The sequence below is a fragment of the Scophthalmus maximus genome, chromosome 21, assembly GCF_022379125.1.
Source record: "Scophthalmus maximus strain ysfricsl-2021 chromosome 21, ASM2237912v1, whole genome shotgun sequence".
Taxonomy (NCBI): Eukaryota; Metazoa; Chordata; class Actinopteri; order Pleuronectiformes; family Scophthalmidae; genus Scophthalmus; species Scophthalmus maximus.
The window spans coordinates 4,765,623-4,782,500 of NC_061535.1; the positions used below are offsets into that span (position 1 = coordinate 4,765,623).

At 45.3% G+C, this 16,878-nt stretch overlaps 1 protein-coding gene across 2 annotated transcripts; it reads left to right on the forward strand.

Moving 5' to 3' along the window:
* The first annotated feature begins 64 nt into the window (after positions 1-64).
* hgd (homogentisate 1,2-dioxygenase) lies at positions 65-16,724 on the forward strand. Of its 2 annotated transcripts, XM_035618873.2 has the most exons (21): positions 65-331; positions 1,430-1,529; positions 1,683-1,791; positions 3,113-3,215; positions 3,291-4,051; positions 4,150-4,384; positions 9,270-9,326; positions 9,460-9,505; positions 10,814-10,885; positions 11,293-11,381; positions 11,486-11,591; positions 11,841-11,900; positions 11,987-12,078; positions 12,202-12,236; positions 12,369-12,448; positions 12,732-12,831; positions 13,347-13,471; positions 15,226-15,330; positions 15,471-15,597; positions 15,916-16,097; positions 16,209-16,724. In XM_035618873.2, the coding sequence occupies exons 8-21, from the start codon at positions 9,491-9,493 to the stop codon at positions 16,350-16,352; spliced, it is 1,332 nt and encodes a 443-aa protein (XP_035474766.1). In that variant the 5' UTR covers positions 65-331; positions 1,430-1,529; positions 1,683-1,791; positions 3,113-3,215; positions 3,291-4,051; positions 4,150-4,384; positions 9,270-9,326; positions 9,460-9,490; the 3' UTR covers positions 16,353-16,724. The 2 variants fall into 2 exon arrangements, with proteins under 2 accessions (XP_035474766.1, XP_035474767.1); XM_035618874.2 differs by lacking the exon at positions 3,113-3,215 and having other exon boundaries at positions 3,968-4,051.
* The last annotated feature ends 154 nt before the right edge of the window (positions 16,725-16,878 follow it).

A 16,878-nucleotide genomic window follows, 5' to 3' on the forward strand; every position in this document is an offset into this window, starting at 1 on the left:
TCTTTCAGGCTTAAAACTTTGTTTTGAATCCTTGTGCCAAGATGGAACAAAAAAAAATCTGGCTCGGAGTTTGTGATCAACCTCAGAGAGCACCTGCACACGCCATGTCAGAGACTGAGTCACATATAGAAAGAGAAGTATCAAAATTGGGGAAGATCATTTTTAGCCCCTGGACTGGTTCAAGCTGCCTTTGAATAATATTGTGTGTATAGCCTAAAATCAAACATACTGTTAATGTGGATTTTACTGTCTGTCTGTCTTATTCCTACCCCCCTCCCCTCTCCAACCAACCGCCTGCCCTCTGTTGAAGTTGCGGATTGACTCGAGAAAGGTGAGGCTGGCGCGGCGGTGATGAGGCGCCGCGCGGGGAGCAGGGGTGGCACGGTGCGGGGACACCGCCGTGGAGAGAAGGGGGTGGGGGGGGGGGGGGGGGTCAGCGATGGAGCGATGGATCGAGAATGTAATTTTAAATGAAAGTCTATTTAACCCGCTGCGAATGGCGTGACCCCCATCCTCGCCTCAGAGCCCATCACTGTTAAAAGGATCATTTTCAGAATTCAATCCCAAAAAACTTCAGCAAGCTGCAATTTACACTCTCTCTCTCTCTCTCTCCCCCTCCCCCCCCTCCTTTATGTATCCGCCACAGGGCCACGGCATTGCAGCAAACGAAAAAAAAGAACAACAATAAAATAGTTATTCTTTATTTTTCTTTTGTGTGTTTAAAGCCATAACTGGGGGGTGAAGTCTGTGGAAGGTTTAGTTAAGTTGGAGTCTATAGATTAGTCTGGTTGAGGTAAATCAAAATAAAGCAGCTCTTTTTTTTTATTATACTATTATAGTTATTGATTTTATTTTGGGGTGTTTTTCCCAAGAGCCTTGGAAACCAGGTGCTTTAAAACATATATCTGAATAAAGTAGATTTAAGATTGAACTGTCATAGGACAGCTCAAAGACATTCATACTATTTTTGCCTTCAGCATTATTTACAAAATACTCTAATAGAACCATAAGCATGCAGCTGCCACGCGTCTCCTGTGTACATCTGCAACTTTTTTTTACGGTGTCACAAACTTCCGAGCTTGTTTACTTGCACGCGAATCAATGTAATGAGTGTAATAACAATATAAAATGTTACGCCTTTATTTTTTGTCCTTCTCTCTCCCTCTCTGTCTCCTCGCGGTCACAAACAGACGTGCGTAATACAGACGAGTATTTAGAGTCGCGCTGTAATTTGGGGGGCCACGATTTGATTCATTTATCCGCACACTGTTATTAACCCTGCGGAAGAAGAGATGTCAGCCGCCATTTCAGTCAGCAGGACACCCGCGCTTTGTTTAAACGCACTAATTACGCACATACATTACAGGAAGGGGGAAGGGGGGGCATGGCCATGAGCGCAATTTTCACATTTTCAATTTTTCCCCTCTAGTTGACGCGCAGGTGAGGAGGAGATGGCAGGGAGAGAGAGTGGCCGGGCCGGACTTCCGCTTCAGCACCACCTCCCTGTGTTTCCACAACATCCTAACTGGGTAGGCCTCTGATATCCTCACATCCGGGTCATAAGCATATTTGTGCATTACATTACGCAATGTGAATGCATATTCATTGCTCACAGTTTCCCCGTACAGGCTATGTAATGCCAGTCATCTCTCAGCTCCATGTCTCTCCTCTCTCCGGTGAAGGCCACGGGTCTCCATCGTCCACCAGGACCAGGCAGCAGGTTGCGCTTAGCCGTGCAGGTCATTCAGTTGGCGCCATCTGCTGGATGGAACAGCGAACTGCTCTTGACAGGTGAGTAGAGGGTTCCTCTTCCAACCCACGTTGACCCGCCTGAACGCATCTTATACCTGTGAACCCCTGCGCCTTTCTCTCATCTCTGCCACTCACTGCTTCTTGCCTCTTGCCTCTTGCCTCGCTGTATGTGGCCTATATCTGATCACGGATGCATTTGTGTACGATTCTATTGGAGCTACATTTGCACGTGCATGGTATAAACGACGACGCATCCCCCCTAGCTATTGATCACAAGTTTGTCCCGACGCAACACGTGTAATGGCCTCCTAAACACGCACCGACTGGCTGACAAGGACTCACCCTCCATCCATCCATCCATCCGTCCGTCCATCCGTCCGTCCGTCCGTCCATCCATCCATCCGTCCGTCCGTCCGTCCGTCGCGCTCATGACATAATTGGACATTTGCTCTGCTTGAGAGGCTGAGCAAAGGGGGGGTGAAAGGAGGGAGCGGGGGAAGAGAGTGGAGGGAGGGAGGCTTTTAAGGCGCGCGCGTAAGCAAAGTTAATTAGCGGTTATTAACAGCCCGCATAATGAGAGCGAGAGGGAGTCAATTTAATGACTTTGTTAGCGCGGAGTTCAAAGCGACAGGCGATGATCGAAACAACAAAGGCGACGCGCGCACGCAGCCATCATCCGTAATTTCAGCGGTAATGCGGTCTGATCAGAAACAAAGGGCCCTAATTTCGCTCAACTGACTCGATAATTTGTCCTTATGTAAGGGAAAATAATTAATGACTAAATGCTTCAGCAGAAGTAGCTTTTTCTGGGGGGGGGGGGGGGGGCTCGGGTCCTCGTTCGCTGTATTGGAGAAGGTCATAAGGAAAATCAATTTTCCAAGGCCTATAATTATTTACATCACCAATTTTTAAAAAAAAACCGTCCACGTGTGCATCTGCTCCGGTTAGTGCGCACCGGAGTGAGAGTCTATTAGGAGTCTCCAAATCTTCTTCCCTCCAGCAAATTTGTGTATGGCAACAAATGAGCCACTTGTCATAATGTGGAACTGAAGATTTTGAAGATTAGAGCACAAAGGGGATTGCATAATTGATTGAACTGCAGTGTTCATGAGCCCTATCAGCCTATATGAACTTGTATCAAACCAAACCATGGCCCCTTCGGTGTCACTCATCAGATCAGACTTGAAGGTTTTGGTGACAGATGATATACCGGATCATTCCTCAGGAGAGGAGCTGAATTGATGTCCCTCTTGAGCCTGCAACCGTTCCCCAACAATGTATCAGGTTATATTGTGGCCCCTGCACTGCAAAATTATCCAAGGCATTCGCGTATCTTACACATGATCTCATCGTTTCACAGATGGGTTGAGTCGGACGAAAGATGTGAGCGCTGTTATCGATTGTGGAGTGTGTGTGGGGTGGATCATGAGCCGCTTGCGGAGCCACTCCTGGATTCATGGCAGGTGCATAGGTCACCCACACGAAGGCGGCAATTTCACGACCCCCATTGTCTCCACTGATTACTGCTTTGATCACAGGGATCGAGAGCCCGAGACTCTTGCAAGGCCCACTGTGGAGTCCAGGAGCTTGTGAGCTGAAGAGGTCATCATCATCATCATCATCATCATCGTCATCATCATGGCCACCAGTATCATCATCAAAATCATCATCATAACAAGTTGACCATGCAAACCTGGGGCGCCGCGCGCCTTCTCATCCGCGATGCCCTTTTATTGATTGCGTCGCCTTCATTTTTAATTCGATTGCGCAAGTGTCAAAAATCCCGCAAGAACCATCGCGGTAATGAGATAATCAAAGTAATATATGCAAATCAGTTATGTTGCCATCTTATCAAAGCCGGAGTGCCCCCCCCTTGAGTCTGAAGAAGTCCATTTATTCAGTTAGTGGCAATACCTTGCGCAAATGGCGCGATGCAAATGACAGTTGATTAGACTAAATTAAGAACCTCGTTTCTCCCTGACCTTGTCTGAGTTTTATGTAAATTCTTCATCTTTTTTTTTTCTTCTTCTTGTTTCAATGTGAAAAAAAAAATGCATTTTACACGTTGGCCCTTTCAAAAAGAAAAAAAATCGGAACAATGTTTTCCACGAAAGAAACAATGGTCAGTCTCAAATAACTGTCAACAGCTTGGATGATTCTCTTTCCTGTCCGTCTCTCTCTCTCTATGTCGGTTTGTCTGTCTCTGAAATCTCAGTGTATCTCGACCCCGGTGCAACTCCCACAGGGACAGAGAGTGTGCCTGTGTAACTTCCTTGCTGTGGGGGAGTATGCCGTGAAGGTAAGACTTAGGTGTGTGTGCGCGCCCTGAGTGTGCCTGCATGTGTGTGTTTACACGATTATGTGTACTCATGTGTGTACCATAACATATTGTCTTAGGCGAAAGTGAGTGCAGTCGAGACTTCCTCTCCGTGGGGTGTTTGGGGCCTGTAGATGGGAAAGGAATAAATCCAATATAGATTGCAGGGCTGCGCTGCCTCCCGCTGGGGACCCTCAGACTTGCAGGCCAGGATCGAAGTGCTTTTCTCCCCCTAAATTGACCTGAGAGGAGCAGGAGCGGCCAAGCTACACCCCCCAACGCTGGGTCTGCCTAAGACCTAATGGTGGTGCTGGGGTAAGACTCACACATATACACATGCATACACAGTGACAGAACTGTGAGTGTGTGCACGTACACACCAAAATACACACACACACACACAATCATTCCCAGATTGATATAACACCAGTCACACTCTTGCACCAGTCAAACACACACTTGGATGAGAAAACCACACAGATATAAACCCACCCTCCTCGTTCTCGGCCGTTGAACACAATCATTCCTTGTCCAAAGACCATTCACCTCAAGTTTCCCCCTTCACATTTTCAGACCACTCCTCAAAACTACCTAGCTAAACTACAGATTTAGAGGAGGCATCCTCACTACCTGTCCAAGCGCTTTCGTGGGGAGGGGTGAATAGCATAACTGGCACCATACTAAGTGTCTGAACTGATACACACTCCTGCCCTTTGGTCCCCCCGCAAGGAAAACACAGCCAGCACCCCAATGCCATTACACTTCTGGCCAAACATCCAGCCACTGTCATTTTGGTTCTGTCCAGGGAACTAATTCTATTTGTGATGAGGTGTCTGATGTGTCGCTGGGTCGGGTCCAGAGACAGTGTGGCAGAATATCTTACGGGCCGACAATCGTGGCTCACTATACCTCATTACCTGCTCACAGGGCATTTTATGTTGACTACAGCGTGCCGCTACAGAGCTCATCTCTGGAAGGTAACAGGTTGCAGAGATGAATAAAAAAACATTCACGATTCAATGCTTTTTTAAAACTGACAGCTGAAATTTCTTGGTTTGTTGGTGCGTGCATGGTTTGAATATAATGTTATTGCATTTGCCGTTACTAAACATAAGAACCGCTACTGCCTTATTGGCGTGAAAGCTAGCTGCCTTGTTGGCTGTCTTTCTGTGACAAAGAGTGCAGCTGTTTTTTTTTGCTTAGTTTTGTAGTTAATGCAAATTTACAAAGCTGTATTCACAAAAATTTCAAATTTCTGTGACTGCTTTCTGGATTTGTTGGCCATGCCGACATCCTTTCTCTTCACTCCTTCGATAAAGGTGTTGGGCTACTTCGTCTCAACACACATCATCATACATTCATCAATCTCCTTCTCTCGTCCTCCCTGACTTGAATCGACTGTTCAGTCTCCTCAGCTCTCTTTCTGTCGCCTGTGCCATTTTCCACTTTGCAGTTTTTTCTCGCGGGTCTCTGTCACGCCTCTCTTGTCGCTTGACACTAATACACCTTTCAACTTGTTGTGTTCAATCCTGCTGTGTTGCATTAAATGAAGATTTCACTTTATCCGCCCGACTGTTTGTGGCTATTTTCACATCTTGTTTTGTTTTAATAACTCATCTGGGCATAGCTACAGCCAGAGGTGCCATCCTTTCGGCACAGGTGCTGTGCGCTCCGCCATTATTCAGCACATATACAGGTACACAACAACAAAGAAGGATGCACACTAAATATACCTCGAATGCAAAGACAAACACACACACAGGCCACAACGAGATATGCAGGAAAAATCCTTTTGACATCAATAATTGGTAAATCCTCTGATTAACTTGTAAGAATTGTCCTTAGAGTGCTTAAGTAATTGTGTTTGTGTGTCCTTTTTTTATTGCATGCACCCCCACTCTTTAAAGCACATCTTTATAACCAAGCAATTCCAAAGCAATTTTCTCTGTGGGAGGAGAGTGTAATTTTCTATTCTGTGACACTGTGATGTGTAAGAAACTGGGAGCTGGTGCTAAAAGGCGTCTTTAGTGTGTGTGTGTGTGTGTGTGTGTGTGTGTGTGTGTGTGTGTGTGTGTGTGTGTGTGTGTGTGTGTGTGTGTGTGTGTGTGTGTGTGTGTGTGTGTGTGTGTGTGTGTGTGTGTGTGTGTGTGTGTGTGTGTGTGTGTGTGTGTCTCTCGGTGTGGGTGTGAGCCGCTTTAATGGACAACGCAGGGCGGGTGGCGGCAGTGGTGAGCGGGTACATGTCAGGAAGGGCCATCATTTAATGACTCCCAAATAGTGCCCTCCTTGTCAGAGCCATCGTCCTGGAAACACAATGCTGTGAACCAGGAGAGCGCCGCACGCTGCAACGGTCTTTTATCTTCATATTAAACCATTTGCATAGCATTACTGCGATAGATAGGATTCATGAGGTACTCAACCTACTCAGGGAGAGACACCGAGAGAGTAGGCACAGGAGACACAGAGAGGGTACACTACATGTCCTTGCAAATCTAATCAGCGTTAAATGGAGATGTCAGACCAGACGTGTGTGTGTGTGTGTGTGTGTGTGTGTGTGTGTGTGTGTGTGTGTGTGTGTGTGTGTGTGTGTGTGTGTGTGTGTGTGTGTGTGTGTGTGTGTGTGTGTGTGTGTGTGTGTGTGTGTGTGTGTGTGTGTGTGTGTGTGTGTGGTACAGGATGGATCATGTCAGAAGTCATTTAACATTAAAGTGCGATGCTGGGTGACGACTGTAATTACAAAATACAAGCTATTTCCTGTTAGATGGTGACATCCAAATACAGCAGTTACCTTCCAGTGATACACAAGACAAGACAACTCAGATGTCACGCGCGTTTCTGTCCTTCACAAAGTTCAAGTTTTAGCATATTTGTGTCTTTGTTTGTTGATCAAATATGTACATAAACATGCAAGCGGCTCTACGGAACAAATCTCTGGTCTGGTTTGCAAACAATGATGGGGTCATGTTATGTTCCACATGATGCGGTATATTTCTATATACTGCATCATGTGGACTTTGGCTTTGTGTGCCATACCTTACAGCTTATTATTTTTTCTCTCTGTGCTCGGCGACAAATGAAGAGAAGACGAATAGAATCTCGTTAGTGCGGAGAAACAAAAGCAGGAAAGTGTAAGAAACACGCTAATTAGTTGTTGTTACTTGCTACTGCCTGATTAATTTAATCAGAAGTACACTTGAGGGATGTGTGTGTGTGTGTGTGTGTGTGTGTGTGTGTGTGTGTGTGTGTGTGTGTGTGTGTGTGTGTGTGTGTGTGTGTGTGTGTGTGTGTGTGTGTGTGTGTGTGTGTGTGTGTGTGTGTGTGTGTGTGTGTGTGTGTGTGTGTGTGTGTGTGTGTGTGTGTGTGTGTCAATGTAGATACACTGCACTGCTTAGGCTCCTGCCAGAGCATGTATTTGGATTATAACTCTTCCCTTTAAGGTTTGACCATTGTTTGAGGATCCCTGGATGAATTCTAAATCCTACACATGGTAAATACTGTAAAGTCTATACTGTATACTGCAGACACTGCCTCAATACTTACTTGTTCAGATCCCATACATACCATAGTGTCGGTAATGTTAAAGGCCCTGCACACGCATGGTAAACACACACAGGGTCAGAAGGGGGCAAAACAATGGCACATGCTGTACACTAGATGAAATTGTGGTCACCGTCTGCAAGGAAAGGCCAAAGATATCATCACACATCACATCACACAATAGCTGTGTGAGACACACACACACACACACACACACAAGCAGATTTCCTGTTTATGCATATGGGGATAGACTCTGCCAGGTGAGTGTACCCATTTACCATCAAGCCATTGAGTTCAGCAGGCATCTAATAACAAAGCGTTTATGGCCCACTCACGCATGCATAGACATAACTGTTGGTGAGCAACAACAGTCTCCAGCTATTCCCGCCTCTCTTTTAGAAACGCACAACAGACACCGCCCGGATTGGACCCAAAATAGGCTACTCTAGAATTCTATCATCAGACTCGCAGGATGAAATTAAAATGGCCCATTTTCTTTCCCTCGCACAAGGAGCAGATCAATTTCCGGAGACCGGGACGGGGATATTTTTCCTGCCATTGGGTTTTTCTCGTCTTTCGGTGCAGCACCTTGACTGCCTGCCAGCGGGGGGCCCGGGCCTGGCTGCACGCCTCGCCGGAGAACAGTTACTTCTGCCGCGGCGAGTTTATTTGCGCCTCGCTATGAGAATTGCCATCATTTACCCTTCCCCAACATCCCCCCAGCCCCCCTCCCCCCAAAAAAGAAAGAAATAGACAAGAGGGGGAAGCGAGCCAAGAATGAGAAAGGCGAAATTGATTCTTTTTTTTTTGTGATACATGCTGCATGGGGGACATTAGGTACCCATCGTTTTGGCCATCTATTTTCAAGAAATGAGCTGAATAAATTTTGCTTAAAGTAATGTATATAGGGGCATCTTGGAGGCCTCTGCTGCTGTTCACAAACACAGAGTGAATTGCTCGCTGCAGCATGCAGAGGTTATCCCGCGGATTTGGATTAGATTTAGAGAAAGGCAATTAGTAATTCAGATGTAGACTATACAGGAAGATTAAAACAAAATTAAGAGAGCTGATGGCCCCCAGGCATTCAGCGTGTATGTACAGTATGCTGTCTTCAAAATAAACACCCATCCAAATAAATAAATCCAGCAAATCTGAAATATTATATACTCTTTTTTACCCAGATGTTTGCTTTGCAGGACGTGAGGATGTGCATGACACGACTGTTTGCACAAGCAGTGCAACATAAGGTCACTCCAACTGGACCTGGATGACTATCACTCACCAACAAACAGACAAATATTGTGTCTGCTACCGTAATTTATAGTCAGATGTAGTTTTCTCTTACTTCATCATGAGGCCTATACCATTTCAGCGACTTATAAGGAGTTTATGATAATCTAGTGTCTCGTATAAATGTTTTGCTTTGTTTTTTTCATCTCAGGAGTTGTCTGTATCCTAAGAGACAACAGACAAAAGATCCTGAAGGCACCATTAGTTGCCTTCAGGATCTTTGCTCCATGTATCCAATGTGTTTTATGTCCTACCTGTGGTAAAACTTTTTTAAACTCTCCCTTCTTGTTTATCTTGGCAGGGAAATTTGTCCCTGTTTGCGCACATTCTGACCGTCCTCTCCGTCCTCTCTCCCTCCCCCCTTTTTTTCCAGATGCCCCGCTGCTGCGTCACGGAGCCTGTCAATGCTTAATTAAAACCATACTGAGGAGTGAGTATAAATCCCACCCCCTTCCACTGTCACTTCCCACCAGAATGCGCGCTCTCCGCGGTGGACTTGTGTCCAGGGGAATGCATTAAGAGTCGGATAATAGTTGCAAATTTCTTTAAACACTTTTAAACAGCCGCGAGAGAGAAGTTTGAACCGACACCACAATGTCTGGACTCAAGGTAAGGCAGTTTCTTTTTTCTTTTTGTTCAAAACTACTTTCACAGCATTTTACTGCGCATCACAATTCAGAAAAGCATGAACAATATGAACATGCAAACATGCTGTGGTTCCATATGATTTTGGAAATAAAGGGAAAAGATGTACTTCAACTGTCAATGTGTATCTCGCACCAGATGTGCAAAAATCAAATCATGCATAATAAAACCATCACAACTATTACAGAAATATACTGTCTGGCTGAGGGGAGGTGTTCAGTCTGACCAATCAGAGCGCTGCATTCAGCAGCTGCCCAGATGTGGCAGGAGCTGCCTCAAAAGCAGCACACACTTTTTTCAGTGGTAAAAGATTCTTGTGCAGGATAGGACTAACTTTACAACATCATGTGTTCTGCAAAACTGGGTTGCTCACCTTTGAACCATTTACTCCACTGGTTTTACTGTTAGTGTTTGTTTGTTTTTGGGGGGTGGAAGCTTTCCTCGAACCAGTGACCTGTGGTTTTAATCAACCTTAAAGGTATTCTAAAAGTAACAACATTGGGATCAGGAGGAATTGTATGAGTCCTGTTGCAAAAGTTCTCTCTGAAAATAATTCAAAGAATGAACTTTGCTGAAATAACCTGTTATGATGTCTAATCCATTTGAGGTCAAAGTTGTGCTGGACTTTGCTTATTTCTTTTTTGGAACTCTGACTCGATTAAAAAGAGTGCAAGTTCAACAAGTTGCATACCATGACCACTCTCATGAGGGACTGGAGCTTGCTAAATGTTTTGGTTTTTTTTAGGCTCCTTAGACACATGAGCGTGCACATATGGAAACCATCCATGTCCGTCTGTGAGCGTACTTTCTGCAGACTAACAATGACTCAGCGAGATTTCTTCAGCTTGTGCCAAGTCCATGTCTGTCAGTGGCAGGGAAGGGTGGGGGGGCTGGTGATCAGTGCCATCAAAAGGAGAATATAGCGGAGCAATAATCTCATCATAATTGAAGTATTGATCGCAGTGTGCTGTGGAGAATGTTAGTATAATTAGTCTGCGACTGTAACACAATAGCACAAACATAATAGGAGGACTGCAAGGAGGGGGGAAATTTGGCATGGCTGTGGTTTGTTTTATCACGGATCTAATGTGAATCAATATGACAACAATTAACAAAAAGACATGCCTTGATGACAAGCCTTCAGGTTTAATTATAACCAGCGTGCACACATTTACCCTGCATTTCAATGAAGCTGCATGGTGTGTTTTTTTTATTAATCTTTCATTGCAACCTTGTCTTGAGCGTTTAATATTTGTCTAATGTCTGTTTCAGTACCTAAGCGGTTTTGGGAACGAGTTGTCCTCTGAAGACCCTCGCTGTCCTGGGTCGTTACCTGAGGGACAGGTAGCTCACACAAACAAACCAACACAAACACACACACACACACACACAAAGACACACACACACACACACACGCACAAACAAAACGGCAAAGGGTTATTTTCTGTTGTTAATTTCTCGATTTATTAATTGATTTTGTGTTCAAGTGAATTGCACAAATGAAATGCCATAGGGGTTTTGATTTTACCAAAAGCTGGTCAAATCTGAACATAAGAAGCATATGGTCAACTCCATCTATTGACATATTCATCATTGTTTGACTTACCCACCTTATATAACAGCAAAAGAACCCACTAGAGGATGACCACACAAGTCAACAATGTACCAATGTTTTTTCCTGTGCTTGCACGATACATAACATATATCATAACCATCCTGTCTGAACAATATACTGTATTATGTGTCCACAGAACAATCCCCAGGTGTGTCCCTACGGCCTCTATGCAGAGCAGCTCTCTGGCTCTGCTTTCACCTGCCCACGACCAGCCAACAAGAGGAGGTACATCCATCCCTCTCCGACGCAGAAATCAGCCTTACGTGCAGCGCAGATTATAAATGGATCTCAGACATTCTGAATAACTTTGCCTTTTTCTCTTTCTCCAGCTGGTTTTACCGCATCCTCCCATCCGTCAAACATAAGCCTTTCACCGCGGCGCCGTGTGGGAATCTATCAGAGAACTGGGATGAAGTGGAGCCTGATCCCAACCAGGTATATCAAGGCTGAACGGGAGGAGTTCCCGCTCATTTATAGTAGCCCCTTGCTCTTTTTAAAAATGTATTTAGTGAAACTGCCAATCTTGCTGAGGCCTCCGACAACTTGATTCAACTATTATCTTGGCTTAGAATAAAGACGGGGAAGATGCTACTCCCTGCTTGGCACAGTTTTTGTATGGATTCCTTTAAATTGTCTGTATTTATTCCAGAAGTAATATTTCTGACCCTGAGGTTTCTCTCACAGCTGCGATGGCTGCCTTTCACCATCCCCAGACCGACAGAGAAGAAAGTGGATTTCGTGGCTGTAAGTTTAAATCCTTTTAAAAATATATTTTTATATATATATATAATTGTTTCTTGATTGGGATTGTCACCATTTTTGTCTTGCAGGGTCTGCACACTGTCTGTGGTGCGGGGGATGCCAGATCTCGCAATGGCATTGGCATCCACGTGTACACTTGCAACACTTCCATGGTTGACAGGTGAGTATGTATTTGTGTGCAAATGTACCCCATCATGTAACAAATAGATATATTTGTCACATATCAACAGGCAAACAACAACAAAAAAGAAATAAGAAATACATTTTGTCCCCTCTGTTCCAGGTGCTTCAACAACTCAGATGGAGACTTTCTGATTGGTGAGGAAAAGGGCTGTTGATGTTTTTTCGCCGTCATTTATCACAAGAACAATGATAGCTCAATCCTCGGCCACTCCTCTGCCTCCCATTTTCTTTCCTCTGTGACTCTCTCCGGTCTGTTTGTCTCTCCAGTCCCCCAGCAGGGTGAGATCTTGATCACCACAGAGTTTGGGAAGATGATGGTGGAGCCGAACGAGATCTGTGTCATCCAGGTGAGCTGGACGCTTTCAGTCTGCACAGAGAACATCTTTGACAACATTATCAAACCACTGATGAATAGGTTTAGATGAGAGGGACTGAATATTTCATAGTCCACATTTAATCATTATCTGATAACGTCTTTGCATGTATACATTACATTACATTTTACAAACACATTAGTCCATGAACCCACAATTGGCCCCTCGGCATCTGCACCTTTCATTCTTTGACACACAACAGCACAGAGTTTTCCTCTCTCCACCACTTCTCGTGCTTTTTTTTTTCCCCCTCCAGCAAGGGATGCGCTTCAGTGTGGATGTGTTCGGACAAACCCGAGGTTATATACTGGAGGTGTACGGAGCCCACTTTGAGCTCCCTGACCTGGGACCCATAGGTGTGTGTCTATGTACGATGCTTGCGAGTCTACTGTATGTGCAGTCTAGCTCCATCGTCAGATTAAATTTTCAATTTGTCCAGAACTTTATGACCAAATTCCTGCACAACTAATGACCATCAGCCTTTAGCTGTACTTTGCCAATTAGCTAATGTTGTCAGGCGAATATGCTCACAAGTAAATTAGACTGGTGAACATGGCACACTGTACACCTGGGAGCAAAATAAACATAACACGCTCATGCACAAGTATACCCTGACAGAGCCACCAGCATGGCCGTGGACTGGGTCGGAATCTGGAAATCACTCCTCTATGACAGTTAACTACATATATTTGGTGTTAGTTTTTATCTGTGTGTGTGTGTGTGTGTGTGTGTGTGTGTGTGTGTGTGTGTGTGTGTGTGTGTGTGTGTGTGTGTGTGTGTGTGTGTGTGTGTGTGTGTGTGTGTGTGTGTGTGAGAGCGTGCGTGCGTGCGTACGCATTCATGTGCGTAACTATGCGTGTATGATTCGCAGGAGCCAATGGTCTGGCCAACCCAAGAGATTTCCTGTGTCCGGTTGCCTGGTATGAAGATCGCCAAGTGGCCACAGGCTTCACCGTCATCAACAAGTACCAGGGGAAGCTCTTTGCCTGCCAACAGGTGCTTTTTTTGGAGGGGGGGTGACATTACCGTCGGCGTGTCAGCGCACTCACACACGCACACAGACACTGTGTGACAGGGGCCCACTCATATGGCATATTTGCCCTATTACCCTATTTAGGTTTTGTGTCTGCCTCGGTAAACACCATCGAACCGCAACGGTGACTAACAGGAAACTGCCCAAGTGGAGCATATGATCCATTAGCCGCTCCTGCCGATGGAATTGCCATCCCCGATGATTTAATATCGAAAGCGTAAGCTGTTATCCCTTCAGCAGGCTTCCGCCTCAACTCCCTTATGAGTCTTAATCGCTCGTAATTAGTTAAGGCATTCTGGAGATACAGGCGGTGCGCTCGTGAAGATGCGCTTTGTAGGAACAAAACCTTCCACAAGTTAAGCATTAATTTCCCCATATTTCATTCGGGGAATGATCCTCCCCCTCCAGAAATGTCCTGTTAGGCGCATAATTGGATCGACACATAATGTCGAGGTTTTATTTTTTTAACCGAGACAGGGAGGAGGTGGGAGGAGAGTTTGTCAGGAGCAGAGTTTGGGGGGGATGTAACCGTGGAAACCATGTCAAACCTCCCTGTTATTATTCATCATAGGAAGTACAGAAGGGTGAGATACTGTGTTCTTTCATAGCAAAACAAACACTTTGTCACCGCTCTCGCTGCCTCGACTTGAGCATCGACACCGTTAGGAGCTGGGGGTTAGAGGTGGAGGCTGCTGGCTGCACCTGACGTGCTCTGCCTGGTGTCCACCCTTCCCCAGGCCTGGAGGGGGGGCCACAGGGGTATGAAAATAAGGTGGGGGGGATGCGGGCCTCATCTCAGGGAAGATGTTGCCGCTGCTCCCGTCTGCTCCTGCTGTTTTGTTCCCCTGCAGCGAGCTGAAATTGCTCAAATTAACTTATTATTTGCTTGACTGGGCCAATATGTTTGTGTTTTGTGTGCATGTGTGTGTAAGTGCTTGTGCGCCTCCATTTTCCCCCTGTCATTTTAATCGAATGTGGTGGAGTTACCGCGGATGAATGTCCAAGAAATTACCTGCACTGGGTTCCCCAAAGGCCCTTTTTTTCATGACAACTACTGTAAATTGACTGCATGTGCAATTTTGCGTTTGGTGTTTATTAGTTGCGTGTGAATTTAAGAACAAGGCTATGTATGAATATGAGTGAGTTTTTTTGTTAGTGTGTATAAGCTGTGTGTGTGCGTGTGTGTAAGGAGCATGGAGGTCACTCAGGAGGCAGCTTGAGTTGTAATGAACTATATTGATTTTAGAGCTCCTGTTGAATGTCTTTTTCGCAGTGACATTATCAGAACAGAGAAACTATATAAAATTGCGGTGGTTTTAACAATCAAGATAAAGAAATATCTCTGCACCCACTGTTACTGCTGCCACCCCCCCACCCAATAACTGTGCCGCTGCAAAACGCTCAAAGTTTGGGAAAGTTTGATTGTGAGGCCAATTACCCCACAATACCTGGAGCCTCGTATCGCAAGGAACAGAGGGAATGAAAGAAGAGAAAGAAGCACACCCACTTTCACAATCAACCCTTTTCATTACGAGGGGGGGGGGGGGGGTTCTCTCTCTCTTTATGTCAAGAAGTTCTCTCTCTGGGAATTTAAGCTTACAAAGAAATTATTCATTGTTCCCTTTTCCCAACAGAGAAAGGCTCAATTTAAAGTCTTTTGTGTTTGTTGCTCGGGCCGACACGTCTTATTTGTTTTTGTTCTGCGCTCGGCACATAGGATTTCTCTCCTTTCAACGTGGTCGCCTGGCACGGCAACTACACACCTTACAAGTACAACCTGGAGAACTTCATGGTTATCAACTGTGTGGCCTTCGACCATGCGGTGAGTGCCATGTTTGAGGATACGGGCACAATCACACTGCTTTTTAATATGTACATGCTGCATACTAATTTCTTGCCTTTCATGTCGATGAAGGGACTTGACACTTGTCACATATTGTTCTCTTTGGAATCTTCCTGTAGGATCCGTCCATCTTCACCGTGCTGACTGCCAAATCCACGCGACCCGGCGTGGCCATTGCCGACTTTGTCATCTTCCCCCCGCGGTGGGGTGTGGCTGACCGCACCTTCCGTCCGCCGTACTATCACCGTAAGACCGAGAGGAACTGGCTTGTGCACAGTTGTTGTTAGATTGTGACAGTTTGAATTTTCTTTTTCACATTCGGCCTAGAGTGGCAAATTTTTTTAATAAAACTAATCAGCCATGAGCTACCATGTCCACTTACTCAACCAGTGTTGAGTGCTGCATGACTTTCCACAATATAGGCCCCAGACCACGGTGCCCTTTCACCACAGATAGATTACACCATCTAGTGGATATGAGTGTTACAACTTGCTCTTTGTACCCGTACAGCAAACTGTTCCCAGTACGGCGCTGAGTTACAGCTTCTCTCGCTTGTGACCGTAGGTAACTGCATGAGCGAATTCATGGGTCTGATCAAAGGCCACTACGAGGCCAAAGAGGAGGGTTTCCAGCCGGGAGGGGCCAGCCTCCACAGCATCATGACTCCGCACGGTCCGGACGGCGAATGCTTTGAGAAGTGCAGCACTGCCGAGCTCAAACCCGAGAGGGTGGCCGAGGGCACCATGGTAAAGAGAAACACGTAGTTTCAATTTTAACCAGACACGATTAATTGGCCATTGTGAACCCTAACCCTAAACCAGAGATTAAATGCGTTTTGTGTCTTTTAATCCCTTCAGGCTTTCATGTTCGAGTCCTCCTTCAGCATGGCAGTGACCAAGTGGGGTCTGCAGACTTGTCAGAGGCTCGACAAGAGCTACTACCAATGCTGGGAAACTCTCCGCAGCCACTTTGACCCCAACTGGAAGCCCAGTAAAAAGTAGACGCACAAAGTGAAAAGAGAATTTTTCTAAATACAGTTTTTAAAACGAAGATATAAGCCCCAATTCAACTTTCTTGAATGTAACAACCAAGCCATCCAATTTCTGGAACTTGGCTTTCTTTGTGCGATTTGATCATGTTTATTGATTGAAAATACAGAAGGAATGAAGTATGCCACGTCATTTAGACATTTATTTTACACAAACAACTATGATTGGGATCGCACATTACAAAAAACCTGTGCTGTTTGTTATGCTTGAGTAAAATGGGCTGCATAAATTGTTCCTGCATGCGTTTATGTAGTATCTCTTTCGCTTTAGCAATTAAAATTATAGATTGGAGATGTAATGAAATAAACACCTTTGTAAATTTAAGAGCTGGATTTTAAAGTGAGGCTATTACACAACATATTCTTCCGACATAAAAGAATATTCATGCAGAATAAGAGGCGACCCCTCTCAGCTCAATATCTGGTCTGGTATGACCAGTAGCTTATGGTGAACGACTCATAACTGTCCTCAGAATTAT